At 41.8% G+C, this 15,669-nt stretch overlaps 1 protein-coding gene across 1 annotated transcript; it reads right to left on the reverse strand.

The window, feature by feature from the left end:
- Nucleotides 1–9,774: 9,774 nt before the first annotated feature.
- Nucleotides 9,775–13,808, reverse strand: LOC121808566 (sugar transport protein 13-like). The gene is made up of 5 exons (XM_042209123.1): nt 13,547–13,808; nt 12,805–13,127; nt 11,589–11,713; nt 10,731–11,022; nt 9,775–10,608 (listed from the first exon to the last, which is right to left on the reverse strand). The coding sequence occupies exons 1-5, from the start codon at nt 13,677–13,679 to the stop codon at nt 9,925–9,927; spliced, it is 1,557 nt and encodes a 518-aa protein (XP_042065057.1). The 5' UTR covers nt 13,680–13,808; the 3' UTR covers nt 9,775–9,924.
- Between the last annotated feature and the right edge of the window lie 1,861 nt (nt 13,809–15,669).

Consider the following 15,669-nt stretch of genomic DNA (forward strand, 5'->3'; position numbering starts at 1 on the left):
GTAGAAGATAAAGACTACGACACAAAGAATTTACGTGGTTCGATTTACTGAAGTAAATCTACGTCCACGGGAAGAAGGGAGGGCAAGATTGTATTGCTTGATCTGGGATTACAGCTTACAACACAGACTTGCTATATGATCTTTTATCTCTAGAGTTAGTAAATCCTCGTCTATCAGATCTAAGTTCTATTTATATATTGAACTGAGATCGTGGCTTGCATCACCACCCTAAGTCGTGGAGGTCATGGAGGTCATGAGATCCTGCATGGCCACTAACTAGGCAGTGGCTTACATCATCAGTAATTATGTCGTGGATGTCGTGGAGGTCATGAGAGCCTGCATGGGTCCACCACTAGATAGATCGTGTAGTGGAGGTCGTGGCTCCCAGTTCGGTATTGCCGAGCAGCTTTTGCCGATGCTGAGACCGAACTGCTGAACTATTGCCGAGCAGCTTTGTAGAGCTTGATTGGTCGGCTTTTACCGAGCTATAGGCTGGGGCCGAACTCTTTGGTAACGCCGAACTGATACTCTTTCTTGGGCTTTAGGCTGATGGGCTTGTTTAGTACATACTCCATCACTACCCCCCCCCCCCCCCGAAAAGCGAAGTGAACCACTTCGGCGAAGCGAGTCACTTCAGCATTCTGGATAAAGGTACGGGGTAAGTTGATGTTTGTCCTCGGTCTTATGAAGTAAACTCTTCTTTGACCGGACTTGGTTTGTGTCCTAATTTGGCGAGTTTTATCGCGTGGATCGGACTTTCCCTTGTCCTAATTCAGGCAAGTTTTATCGCGTGAATCGGACTTTTGTTGCAGTTCGTTTCAGACGAAGTGCTTGATTCTTAAGCTGAATTGTGGTCTTGTATCCTCTTTAGAAGCTTGGACTTCACAATCGTTGGCTTATTGCAGCTCGTTTCAGACGAACTGCTTGTTTAAGCTGAATTGTGGTCTTGTATCCTCTTTAGAAGCTTTGACTCACAATCGTTAGCTTATATATGTTCTAAAAAGGGGATCGGCCTTCGAAGAACAAGATACCTCAGCAACATTTGTAAGAGACGACACGCACATAGACAGACAAAACGCACATAGACAAAACGCACATAGACAAAAAGACCAAGCAAACCAAAGAAAGCACATTGACCGAACAGGACTCAAGACTGACTGACTGACCGGACTGTCTCTTACAAATGGAACTTCTTGAGGTTGGAAATGTGCCATGTTCGGGGTACCTGTTCTCCTGACAGGTGAGCCAATTTGTAAGACCCTTTGCCGAGGACTTCTGATACCCGATACGGACCTTCCCATGTGGGTTCGAGTTTGCCCAGCTTTTCTGCTCGGCTTACTTCGTTGTTTCTCAAGACGAGATCTCCCACTTGAAATTGCAGCTTTTTCACCCTTTGGTTATAATACCGGGCTACTTGCTCCTTGTACTTGGCTGCTTTTATGCATGCCAATTCTCTTCTTTCTTCGGCAAGATCTAGCTCGGCTCTCAGTCCGTCGTCATTCATTTCTGCTGAGAAATTTAGAGTTCGGGGACTGGGTATGCCGATCTCCACCGGAATCACGGCTTCAGTGCCGTACACAAGACTGTACGGAGTTTCACCGTTGGAGGTTGTGGGTGTAGTTCGGTAGGACCATAGGACTTGAGGGAGATTTTCTACCCATTGTCCTTTGGCTTGTTCTAACCGAGCTTTTAATCCTTTCACCAGGATACGATTTGCTACCCTCCGTTTGTCCGTTTGCTTGTGGATGAGAGACCGAAGTGAACCGCTGTTGAATATTCAGCTCTTGGCACCAATTCTTGAACGTCTTGTCGGTGAATTGAGTCCCGTTATCCGAGATGAGGATGTGGGGTATGCCAAATCGGCACACTATGTTCTTCCAGACGAAATCCAATGCCTTCGAGCTCGTTATCGTAGCTAATGGTTCAGCTTCCACCCACTTCGTAAAGTAGTCCACGGCAACGATTAGGAATTTTATTTGCCGAGGAGCTTGTGGTAGTGGTCCTACTATGTCTATACCCCATTGCATAAAAGGCCAAGGGCTTTGCATAGTGGATAAATCGGTCTGCGGCATCCTTGGGATATTTGCATGGACTTGGCACTTCGGGCATGTCTTGACGAGCTGCACTGCTTCTTGTACCAAGGTTGGCCAATAATATCCCCATCTTAGAACTTTTTTAGCTAAAGCTCTAGCTCCGATGTGGCTGCCGCACGATCCTTCATGAACTTCTCTGAGGATGTAGTCCGTCTCTTCTGGCCCTATACATCGTAATAACGGCTGAAGGTAGGACTTTCTGTATAAGACTCCTCCATGAAGTTCGTACCGAAGTGCTCGGCATGTGATTTTCCGAGCTTCTCTCTTATCCTCGGGCAGTTGTCCTTGATCTAGATACTGTAAGATCGGCGTCATCCAGTTCGGCGAGCTGGTTACTGAATGTACCTCAGCTTCATCAATGCTTCGATGCATCAATTCCTCCACCTTTGAGCTTGGACATGCGGCTAACTTACTTAAAGTATCTGCTCGGCTGTTTTCTGCTCTGGGAATGCGGATTATCCGAAAATAAGAGAAACTTCGGCTAATGCTTTGCGCTTTGTCTAAATATTTCCTCATCCTCTCATCACGGGCTTCACTTGTACCCAACATGTGATTCACTATGACTTGTGAATCACAATGGATTTTGAGAGACTTGATACATAGACTTTGCGCTAGCTGGAGTCCGGCAAGGAGGGCTTCGTATTCGGCTTCGTTATTAGTGGTTGGGAATGAGAACCGAAGTGAATAGGTTACCTCGTGTCCATCGGGAGCGATAAGCAGAATACCAGCTCCACTTCCCGTTTTATTCGAAGCTCCATCTACGAATCCGCTCCAGCAGTCCGGCGGCTCTTCTTCGGATTCCAAGGGCTGTGCTAGTTCGGCATTGGCAGAATTTTTCTGTTCGGCAATGACAGGGATTGCTTGATCGAACTTGGCCTCTGCAAGAAAATCTGCCAAGGCTTGTCCCTTGATGGCTTTCCGAGGTAGGTACTCGATTGAGTGTTCTCCCAGCTCTATGGCCCATTTGGCGATTCTGCCTGATGCTTCTGGCTTGGTCAAAACTTGCCGAAGAGGCAGATCGGTTAAGACGCATACCTTGTGAGCATAGAAGTATGGCCGCAGTCTCCTTGCTGCATTTACTAACGCCAGAGCAATTTTTTCCAGAGGTTGATACCTTGTTTCTGGACCTCTTAATGCTCGGCTTGTAAAGTAGATGGGAAACTGCTTTAGGCCTTCTTCTCGTACAAGCACCGCGCTAATGGTTTGATCGGATGCCGCTAAGTATAAGAAAATCACTTCGGCATCTGTTGGAGCAGAGAGAATTGGAAGCTCGGCTAAATAACTTTTGAGCTCGTCAAAAGCCTTTTTCTGCTCGGCTCCCCACTCAAACTTTGGTGCCTTTTTTAACACTTTGAAGAACGGCAGTTGCTTTTCGGCTGCTTGGGAAAGGAATCTATTCAATGCGGCTAGACATCCAGTTAGTCTTTGCACATCGTGTATGGACTTCGGCATCGCCATGTTCTGAATAACCTGAACTTTTGAGGGATTTGCCTTGAGTCCGTCCTTTGAAACCCAACAACCCAGAAATTTTCCCGAATCTACCAAAAAGGTACATTTTTGGGGGTTGAGCTTGAGGTTGGCTTTTCGGAGCACGTCGAGAGTGGATTTGAGGTTGTCTTCGTACTCCGAAGTGCTTTTGCTTTTGACAACTATGTCGTCGACATACACTTCAACCTGTTTTCCGATTAGGTGCCGAAAAAGCTTGTCTACCATCCTTTGATAAGTGGCTCCGGCATTCTTTAAACCGAATGGCATCTTTTTATAAGCGAAAATGCCGAAATCGGTAATGAAAGCTGTTTTCGGAGCGTCACTCTCATCCATCAACACTTGGTGATATCCTTTGTATAAATCAAGAAAACAGAAATTTCGAAGCCGATCAAAGCTTCTACTTTTTTATCTATATTCGGAAGGGGATAGCAATCTTTAGGACAGTGCTTGTTTAGATCGGTAAAATCTATGCACATCCGCCATCCTCCTCCTTTTTTCTTGATCATCACAGGATTGGCCACTCAAGAAGGATATTTCACCTCGAATAGTACATCCGCTTTTAGTAATTGGCGGACTTCGTCATGGATGACTTGGCTTCTTTCTGCCGCAAAGAGTCTTTGCTTCTGTTTTACTGGCCGGATTGAAGGATCAATATTTAACCGATGAGTGATTACCTCGGGGGGGCACTCCGGTCATGTCCAACGAAGACCATGCAAAGACATCTTTGTACTCCTTGAGGAGCTGAATGGTCTTTTCCCGGAGTAGAGGCGTTCCTGTGAAGCCGATCTTGACCGTTCTGGATGGATCATCTTCGTATAACTGAACGGTCATTGAGTTCGGCTCTGAAGTGACTTCGGTCATCTCGCTTGCCTCTGACTCCGGTTGCTGTGATTGCTATGCTTGATGGTGCCGAACTGATTGCTCGGCACTTTTAAGCGCAATCTGCAGACATTCTTTTGCTCTCTTTTGATCACCTCGGATGACCGCTATCCCACCTTTAGTGGGGATCTTGATGGTGAGGTGATAAGTAGAGCAAACGGCCCGAACTGTGTTGAGCCAGTCTCTCCCCAGGATGATGTTGTACGGGGACCGAGCTTTCACCACAAAGAACTCGATCATCGTATTGGAGCTTGTAGGCGCTTTTCCCACCGTGATCGGAAGGCTGATAATACCTTCAGGGCGGGTGTCCTCCTGGGCGAAACTTTTCAGAGGAAGTGGAGCCGGACTGAGCCGAGCTGGATCCACTTCCATTTTATCGAAACATTCTTTAAAAAGAACGCTGACTGACGCTCCTGTATCCACAAATACTCTGTGGATCAGTTTGTTTGCCACTCCGGCTTGAATGACAATAGCGTCTTGGTGAGGAGAGATGGCTGGGACGGGATCGGCATCTGAAAATGTAATCACTTCGTCTTTCTTCAGCCTTTTATGTGTCGGCTCCTCTTGATTGGAACCTCTGCGTTCTGCTTTTAGGGACGACTTAGTCTTCCCGGCAGGGAGAGCATCAATAGTCTGGATTACTCCATCATATTGCGGCTCGTCGTCGTCTTCGGGATCTTCATGCCTTTTCGGATCCTGAGGATTGCAGTTCGCACCTCTCTGCTTTTTGTTCTTTTTCGGCTGCTTGCTTTGGTATTTTTTAACGTTCCTGTTTTCACAAGAACATCAATACCTGCAGCCAAATTTCGGCACTCCTCGGTATCGTGACCGTGGGCTTGATGGAAGGAGCAATATTGATCCTGAGGTCGCCGCGCGGCTGATTTCGTCATCCGCTTTGGTTTTTCGAACATATCGGAATGTAGTTCGAAAATTTCCGTTCTTGACTTGTTTAATGGTACGAACTGAGCGGGCGGCTTCTCAGGATTGAGACGTGGCCCCAATCTGCCTTGTACCGGTGCCCTTTGAATTCTTTCAAAAGGAGTTCGGCGAGGAAGCACCTGGCTGCTTTGATCGGGCCTCTTTTTCTCTTCTCGGGATGAGCTGTCTAAAGACCGTTTTCGACGGTCTGCCTCATCCGCACGGGAAAACTGGTCCGCAATGTCCCACATTTCTTGAGCTGTTTGCGGACCGCACTCCACGAGCTTTCTGTAGAGAGCTCCGGGCAGGATTCCATTTTGGAATGCCGAAATGACAAGTAGATCATTGAGATTATCTACTTGTAGGCATTCCTTATGGAATCTCGTCAGGAAGTCGCTGATCTTTTCGTCGCGACCTTGACGTATAGAAAGCAGCTGAGCCGAAGTAATTCGGGCTTCCGCTTTCTGAAAGAACCTCCTATGGAAAGCATCCATTAGATCTCGGTAGGATCTAATGCTGCCTTGAGGAAGGCTGTCGAACCACCTTCTGGCGTTCCCGATGAGCAGCTCGGGGAACAGCTTGCACATATGGACCTCATTGAGACCCTGGTTCGCCATATTATATTGATAGCATCCCAAGAAGTCATGAGGATCCACTAGCCCGTCATAAGTCATTGACGGTGTCCGGTAGTTCCGCGGCAAAGGAGTTCGGGTGATATCGTCCGAGAACGGAGTCTTTAATGCTCCGTACATGGCGAACCCGACATCTCTTCGGTACGGAGGAGATGGAGTTCTCCTGTGGTTCCGGTACCGAGGAGGAACAGGAACATGTCGGGGTTGAGGATTCTTTCTCCTGGAAGACACGTCACTACTGCGGTAGTGACTTTCATGTCTGGATGAGGAGGGAGAATCCGCCGTTGTCTTCTCCGGCTGTTGGCTCTTCTGCAGGAAGGTTAAGAACTCCTCCTGCTTCTCGGCCAAGAACAGCTTGACAGCTTCATTTAAATCGGGCTGCTGGGAAGACTCGGTGCGATCTCTCCTGGAGTGGCTTGTTCCTTCTTCGTGAGAACCGGAGGCAGATTTCTCCCGAGGCTGCTTTCCAGGCCTATGGGCTGCTGGATTAGCTTCCTCATGGTTATCACGGACGGAGGCACGGGTGTTATGTGATCTGGTATGCATTTTTTTTTTTTTTTTTTAGTGGTGGAAAAAGGATCAAAAATTCGCTTTATCACAGATTTGGTTCTCTGGTTTCCCACAGACGGCGCCAGTGATGAATCCGCGAATTTCTGATGTTTGTAAATGCTGGTAGAAGATAAAGACTACGACACAAAGAATTTACGTGGTTCGATTTACTGAAGTAAATCTACGTCCACGGGAAGAAGGGAGGGCAAGATTGTATTGCTTGATCTGGGATTACAGCTTACAACACAGACTTGCTATATGATCTTTTATCTCTAGAGTTAGTAAATCCTCGTCTATCAGATCTAAGTTCTATTTATATATTGAACTGAGATCGTGGCTTGCATCACCACCCTAAGTCGTGGAGGTCATGGAGGTCATGAGATCCTGCATGGCCACTAACTAGGCAGTGGCTTACATCATCAGTAATTATGTCGTGGATGTCGTGGAGGTCATGAGAGCCTGCATGGGTCCACCACTAGATAGATCGTGTAGTGGAGGTCGTGGCTCCCAGTTCGGTATTGCCGAGCAGCTTTTGCCGATGCTGAGACCGAACTGCTGAACTATTGCCGAGCAGCTTTGTAGAGCTTGATTGGCACGTCGAGAGTGGATTTGAGGTTGTCTTCGTACTCCGAAGTGCTTTTGCTTTTGACAACTATGTCGTCGACATACACTTCAACCTGTTTTCCGATTAGGTGCCGAAAAAGCTTGTCTACCATCCTTTGATAAGTGGCTCCGGCATTCTTTAAACCGAATGGCATCTTTTTATAAGCAAAAATGCCGAAATCGGTAATGAAAGTTGTTTTCGGAGCGTCACTCTCATCCATCAACACTTGGTGATATCCTTTGTATAAATCAAGAAAACAGAAAATTTCGAAGCCGATCAAAGCTTCTACTTTTTTATCTATATTCGGAAGGGGATAGCAATCTTTAGGACAGTGCTTGTTTAGATCGGTAAAATCTATGCACATCCGCCATCCTCCTCCTTTTTTCTTGATCATCACAGGATTGGCCACCCAAGAAGGATATTTCACCTCGAATAGTACATCCGCTTTTAGTAATTGGCGGACTTCGTCATGGATGACTTGGCTTCTTTCTGCCGCAAAGAGTCTTTGCTTCTGTTTTACTGGCCGGATTGAAGGATCAATATTTAACCGATGAGTGATTACCTCGGGGGGCACTCCGGTCATGTCCAACGAAGACCATGCAAAGACATCTTTGTACTCCTTGAGGAGCTGAATGGTCTTTTCCCGGAGTAGAGGCGTTCCTGTGAAGCCGATCTTGACCGTTCTGGATGGATCATCTTCGTATAACTGAACGGTCATTGAGTTCGGCTCTGAAGTGACTTCGGTCATCTCGCTTGCCTCTGACTCCGGTTGCTGTGATTGCTATGCTTGATGGTGCCGAACTGATTGCTCGGCACTTTTAAGCGCAATCTGCAGACATTCTTTTGCTCTCTTTTGATCACCTCGGATGACCGCTATCCCACCTTTAGTGGGGATCTTGATGGTGAGGTGATAAGTAGAGCAAACGGCCCGAACTGTGTTGAGCCAGTCTCTCCCCAGGATGATGTTGTACGGGGACCGAGCTTTCACCACAAAGAACTCGATCATCGTATTGGAGCTTGTAGGCGCTTTTCCCACCGTGATCGGAAGGCTGATAATACCTTCAGGGCGGGTGTCCTCCTGGGCGAAACTTTTCAGAGGAAGTGGAGCCGGACTGAGCCGAGCTGGATCCACTTCCATTTTATCGAAACATTCTTTAAAAAGAACGCTGACTGACGCTCCTGTATCCACAAATACTCTGTGGATCAGTTTGTTTGCCACTCCGGCTTGAATGACAATAGCGTCTTGGTGAGGAGAGATGGCTGGGACGGGATCGGCATCTGAAAATGTAATCACTTCGTCTTTCTTCAGCCTTTTATGTGTCGGCTCCTCTTGATTGGAACCTCTGCGTTCTGCTTTTAGGGACGACCCAGCCTATAGCTCGGTAAAAGCCGACCAATCAAGCTCTACAAAGCTGCTCGGCAATAGTTCAGCAGTTCGGTCTCAGCATCGGCAAAAGCTGCTCGGCAATACCGAACTGGGAGCCACGACCTCCACTACACGATCTATCTAGTGGTGGACCCATGCAGGCTCTCATGACCTCCACGACATCCACGACATAATTACTGATGATGTAAGCCACTGCCTAGTTAGTGGCCATGCAGGATCTCATGACCTCCATGACCTCCACGACTTAGGGTGGTGATGCAAGCCACGATCTCAGTTCAATATATAAATAGAACTTAGATCTGATAGACGAGGATTTACTAACTCTAGAGATAAAAGATCATATAGCAAGTCTGTGTTGTAAGCTGTAATCCCAGATCAAGCAATACAATCTTGCCCTCCCTTCTTCCCGTGGACGTAGATTTACTTCAGTAAATCGAACCACGTAAATTCTTTGTGTCGTAGTCTTTATCTTCTACCAGCATTTACAAACATCAGAAATTCGCGGATTCATCACTAGGACTTCTCATCCCACTGCCACGTCACTAGGACTTCCCCTGCACAATCCGCCCTTCCCACTAGGACTTCCCGCAATAAAAAAAATCACAAATTCACAAATAAAGCAATTTACGTTTACGGAAATAAAATTTCAACACGAATATAGAGTTTAAAAAAAATTAATATCGGACGTCCGACCTGGACGTCCGCCCGCCCGTCGCCCGGACGTCCGAGGACATCCGACGTCCGAGGACATCCGACGTCCTTACGGGACGTCCGTATCCGAGTTGCTTCGTTACAATGGCGGACGTCCCGGTCGCCCGTCGCGGATGTCCGACCGGACGTCCGCCATTGGAGATGCTCTAACAACCCAAACAATACAACATCAACAAAGCAATTCAATAATAACAATATACAAAATCTAGCAAAGAAATAGTAAATACACACAACAATGATATGTCGGTCTTTTGGCTTGTCTCTTTGTAGCTCGCTGTTTTGTGGCTTGAGATGACATGTCCGCCTATCTCATTTAGGCACATCTTCTCAAATAAGACAATTGAAGAATGATTTGATAACCACAAAAGTCCGGAAAAAGAAAACCTAAACGACAGAATGAAGAATTGAAAAAAGAACCTGTTGGCAAATTATACTAGGATACAATTATTGGAAATTAAACTTATAGGAAGCAAATTATATAACAAACTAGGACACATAAACACTGCTATCATATGCTATTCAATTTTAGCCCTATATTCCGAAGCTTTCCACAATGGATTACAATGAAATAAAAGCAACACTTATACTATTTCATAACATCTATCTATAGAATATTCATATAAAAAAAAACCCTCAAACCCCAACAACAAAGAAAAAGTATCCTCACAACTGAGAATGAGGATCAAATCCTTTATCAATTCCATTTTTCTCATTATCATCATCATCCATGAACCTCTTCCACACCCTATGCTGCTTCCACACCCTCTCCGTCATCTCCTCGATGGGCACGTTCTTCGTCTCGGGCACCAAGAACAGCACGAAGAACGACATCACGAGCACCCAGCCGGAGAAGAAGAAGAAGATCCCGAACTTGAAATGGCAGAGCATCGAGAGGAAGGCTTGCGCTATCACGAACGTGAAGAGGAGGTTGACGCACACGGTCACACTCTGCCCGGCCGACCTAGTCTCCAAGGGGAACGTCTCACTCGGGATGAGCCACCCGAGCGGTCCCCAAGACCACGCGAAGGCGGACACGAACGTGCATATCAAGATCACCACAAAGATCGCGTAGCCACGGCTGAGATCCTCCGAATGATCCTTCACCTTTATCCCTAGCAACACGGCGATCACCACCTGCGATATGAACATCTGCACCCCGGCCTGCAGCAGAAGCACGCGCCGCCCCACTCTGTCCACGGAGTAGATTGAGACAACCGTGGACAGCACGTTGACCGCGCCCGTGATCACGGCCGAGTACAGAGCTGCATCATTCCCAAATCCAACAGTGTCAAACAGGACAGGAGCATAGAACATTATTGCATTGATTCCTGTGAACTGCTGGAAAACCTGCACACATAAATCCAACATATTTCCTTTAACCAATCAAACAAACACAACAAAAAACATAAACAAATCCAACAAAATTCTATAAAAAATATCAAAGAACATAAACAGAATGTTGAGCAAACCTGCAAAGCAACAGCTATGACCAACTGAGGTCTGTTCCTCCTCATGAGAAGGTTCCGGAAAGGGTGCTTAACGAGCTTGGCTACGCGGCTGGCCTCAACGAGCTCCAAGAACTCGGGCTCTACATTATCCGTGCCACGGATCCTCCTGAGCACGGCCTTTCCTTCATCTAAACGACCGCGTTCTATTAAACTGTTGGGAGTGTCGACTACCATCAACGCGCCTACGGTGAGGAGGGCGGCTGGGACGCCCGCCAGCCCGAGTGACACCCTCCAGCCCCATCCTCCTTTGATTCTGTTACATACAATGCCCAAATTTTGAAATTGCAACACTAATTTTATACCTTCTTAGTATTAAAATTTGCATAAGCTCCATTTGGTATCAGTCATCAGAAAATAAAGTTTACAAATTACAATCACAAAAATTTTAACTACATATATGTAAGAAAATATAACCATTTCAATGTCAAGAAAATTTCAAGGGGGCTAGATGGTGTAACAACAGAGTAGTAGTAGCTTTTTAAATCAAATATTCATAATATTGAAACTAGTCAATGATATGAGCAGTTCCCTTGAAAAGGGGGAAATCAGATTTTCAAACTTAGAAAATTGATATCTTCGATCTTAAATTATAGTCTTTTTAGGCCAATAGTTTACTATCCACGTTGTGGGATTGTTTTCCTTGCTATATCAATTTAAATAACTCTATTAATAGAACTATGTGGTGATTATTCGATGGGGAAATTATTAAACAGCCTTATCTTTTCTAGAGACTTTGTATTTTGTAACTTCATGAAAATAAGTGGAACATGAATAAATAGCCTAAAAAACTTTAATTATTATTGAAGAAATAGAACTTACTTGGCAGTTCCATAGTTGACGAGATTAGCAAAAAGAATTCCAATCGTAACATTAAGTTGGAACAAAATGTTGAGTCCTCCACGTATTCTGGTAGGTGCAATTTCTGATAGAAATAGAGGGACAGCCTGAAATATTCATAAAATTTTATTACTATTATTTCCAATAACAAAGTTCCAAAATATTACTCCATAAAATAAATAAAATACTGAAGGAAAATATAATGCACATGACAGAAGATTCAATTGTATCACATGGAAATTGGTGGAATTGTAATTTTGAAGGAAAAAAATCTTTAAGATAAGGTGAAGAATATTCAAGTGGTTGTAAATAATAGACTTGTGGAAAAAAAAAGACTACAAAAATTCCACACAAAAAGAAAGTTGGAAAATAAAAATGATTGATGGGTAAGACATTTGATGAATAAAGTTAGAAAAATGCAACCATGCTAAAAAGGTTTAGATTCTTTTATTTCATCTCACCCTGCGTGACAAAAGTGTCACAATCCCCATCTTCCAACTTAGTCAATGTCCAAATATTTTTAAATAAGAAAATTTAAGTTATTTTTTTCGTGCATTTGCATGCGTACGTAAGTTATACGTAGAATCAAAATTCCAGTTATAGGCCGACACGTATATTTTACTTGCGAAAAAATTGTTGAAAACAACATTTCTAAGATGAAACAAATCAATGATGTATTTTGAAATCAATTATCTCAAAAAGTAAAGAAAGGCGTCCATAACAAAAAAAAATGTGCAAAAATCTTGCAACTTTGATTTAAAATCTTCCTTAAATTAAATGTAACTACTACTAGTACATGTGAAATAATATCACGCGCAAAGGATTGGACCCCATAAATCATTAAAATCTCTATAGTTGTAACTTGTAACTTGTACGCTTCATCAAATCCCTATAATAGTAGTAATATATTTTCCTATTGAATTATAGTAAAATCATAAAAGTTATAGTAGAATATCAAGTTTGTACAGTATTAACTCAACATATTCAAAATTCCCCAAAAATGATTTTTTAAAGACTAAATAACTGAAGTAGAAAATATGACTACTACTACTACTAGATAGCACTTCTAAGTCCAAAACTACTAAACTACCAACAATAACAACTACAATAGTAGAGTATATTTTTTCTCGATGTAATTTATCCTAAGTAAACGTCGCGTCTCGAATATCTCACAACATGAAACAAACGTGTCTTGTACCTGGTTGGCGAAACCAACTCCGCAACCGAGCAAGATCCTGCCAATGATGAGCATGGCAAGATCTTGGGCTGCGGCATTGAGAACAACTCCAACAATAAAGAAAACACCAGCAATCAACATCGTCAATTTTCTCCCAAGCTTTCTTGTTGTGTAAGAAGCAAAGAAGGTGGCAGTTAAACCAGCCAAATAGAGTGATGATGTGAATAATTGCAGCCCTTGATTATCATATTTGCAGTAATTACTGTTTAATTTTGGATCTTTGGTTCTCTTAGCAACTTCAGGGAAGAATTTTTCCAGGAAAGGTGTCATTGATGTCACACCACCTGTTCATTAATTATAAAATTGATACTTTCAATCTTATAAAAATTGAAAAAAAGTAGCTGTAAAGGTTAGGATGGATCGTGAAACAATGCAATTTTTATAACAATAAAATAAATAGTTGTCAATTTAGAATAGTCATGAAACCGAAGATCACGAGTGTTGAAATTTATATTTGCCAAAAGGGCTCTTCAAATTAATTAAATTTTATCAAGATCTTGGACATGATTTCCTTCAATCATAGATATATAATTAATATTTCAATTAGTAGTATTTTCCAACTATTTAATATTTTCTATGGATAATGAAGAGTACTAAAAAAAGAGGTTTTTAAGTATCAAAATTAATGTACACAAATGAAATGTTTTCCCAAAAAAAAGTGTAAGAATGAAATGAAATGATTTAATGAATGAATAAAACTAACCCGAGACACCAACATCGTAGCCGAACATCAGGCCGCCCGTGGCTGCCATTATGCAAGAAATTATGACTATAGGTGTGATCTTCGCCTCGAACTCCGTGCCTCCACCCGAGGCTGCAAATCCGCCTACGGCCATGTTTCTTAGTTGAAGTTTGATCTATCTCTCTCTATATCTATCTTTACATTAACTCTTGAAAAAATCCTCAAATTTGAGGTAGGAAAAGAAGGATAGTAGACAAGAAAGAGGTGTGATTGATGAAAACTATAGGACTTAGTACTAATGTGCAAATGCAACACAATGAATGAAATATATATAGAGGAGTGAGAATGGGCTGTGAGGTAAGATGGGGGCAAACCAATGGTGTCATGACACGTAATTGTGAGGGTTTTAGGTTTATTACTTTTGGATAAGAATATGTATAAAAGGTGTTGTTGAAGACCAACTAATAAATTTTAGGGAACATATCATTTTTATCATAATGTTTTATCCTATTAATTAATATCGACTACTAAATCATTAATTCAGTTACAGTATGCTAAAAAAATATTGCTGAAACATAACCGAGTTGATTAGAAATGAATATCATCGAAAATCAAATTGTATCGTAATATTAGTAAATGGCAATAATGTTATTTATATAAGTGTTTGTGTGTATCTTCACATACATTTAAGAAGCATCCAGATAGAGGTGATATTTATTCATAAATATTCGGTTTATCAAAAAATTCAGTTGTGTGGTTTCTGGCTTTTACTTCATTAATTTGTGTATCGTCATAACGCATGAATTCTCTTAAAAATATTGTATAAATGTATTAGATAAGTGTAGAGTGCGTGAGCAATTCATAAGAGATAAGAACAGATACGCCACTTAGACATATTGTGTGTGAGAGTATCATAACAAATGCATACAAAATTACTAAATAAAGATAAAATGAAATAATTACTCTCCCTTTCTGAAATACTCATATAATTGTAGTACACTGATTAAGAAAAATAATTAAATATGACACTTATTTTTTTAAAAAGGGAGTAAAATGGAATTAATCTATTTATGTTACTAATATCATAGAAAATCGCTAGGAATGTTCTTTTTATGAGTTTTTATATACGAGTAATTTACCAGTAGATATGTATGGAGTATAATATAGGTGTTCAAATATACTCCTACCTAAAGTCGTTACTGTCACGTCAGCAGAGATTAAGAATTCAATAAATAAATCTCGTGGTAGACTAAATTAAAAATTAAATGATTCGATTAGTCAAAGTTTTCACCATTTTAAATTCTAAAATTTGATATATGATACGAAGGCAAACGTTGGTGCGACAAGTGTTAGTAATTTTGAAAGGATATTAGCTGTGGAATCTTCAACATGTGTGGACATGTGACCATATATTCAGTTATTCAAACATGAAGTCACCATATATTTATAACCACAGATATTAATATTGTATATGCACATCAATTTTAATTTTTTTTGGTACTTGTATATACAAACAGTATTCGTTTGTGCACACAATTAAATAAATTTGAAAGCTGTACACTGCCAGAAGAAATACAGTAGTACTACTACATTCTTATCTGTGGATACATGAGCATATAGAAATAGATGTAAATTTTTAATACTTCATTGACTAACAGAAAAAGTGTAAAGTTTTAATACATCAGTTGACAACCGAGAATATCAATAAATGGTTAAATAATTGAGACTTATAAATTATTAACTGCTATAGTTCATTATTAATATCTTATTTTGTCATTTAAAAATATCGATCATTTACATTTATTATAAAATATATATTGCATTTTATTCATTTGATCTATGAATATTTGAGTATATAAAAGATGGTATCATATCTCATATTCTCACTAACTTTTTCCATTTACAATTCTTTTATTTCTTAGAATAGTATCGATTCAAATTGGACACTTAATAGCTGATAGGGGAAATATTCCATTAAAATAATATTTAAGGGAATTAAAGCTTTACATATGCTGAGTGAAAATAAAAGGCGCCAAGGTACGTAGAGAAATAGGGGACATTTTTCAAATTATAGATAAATGTTGGGTGCAAAAATGCAATATTCTTTAAACGTAGTGACATTTTTCAAACTTTAAACAAACAAA

The sequence above is a fragment of the Salvia splendens genome, chromosome 1 (genome assembly GCF_004379255.2).
Source record: "Salvia splendens isolate huo1 chromosome 1, SspV2, whole genome shotgun sequence".
In the NCBI taxonomy this organism is placed as follows: Eukaryota; Viridiplantae; Streptophyta; class Magnoliopsida; order Lamiales; family Lamiaceae; genus Salvia; species Salvia splendens.

Coding starts and splice junctions, on each gene's coding strand:
- LOC121808566 (XM_042209123.1), bottom strand. CDS start 13,679: ATGGCCGTAGGCGGATTTGCAGCCTCGGGTGGAGGCACGGAGTTCGAG. Junction 13,128..13,546: donor CTACGATGTTGGTGTCTCGG/GTTAGTTTTATT, acceptor ATTAATGAACAG/GTGGTGTGACATCAATGACA. Junction 11,714..12,804: donor GAGTTGGTTTCGCCAACCAG/GTACAAGACACG, acceptor TGAATATTTCAG/GCTGTCCCTCTATTTCTATC.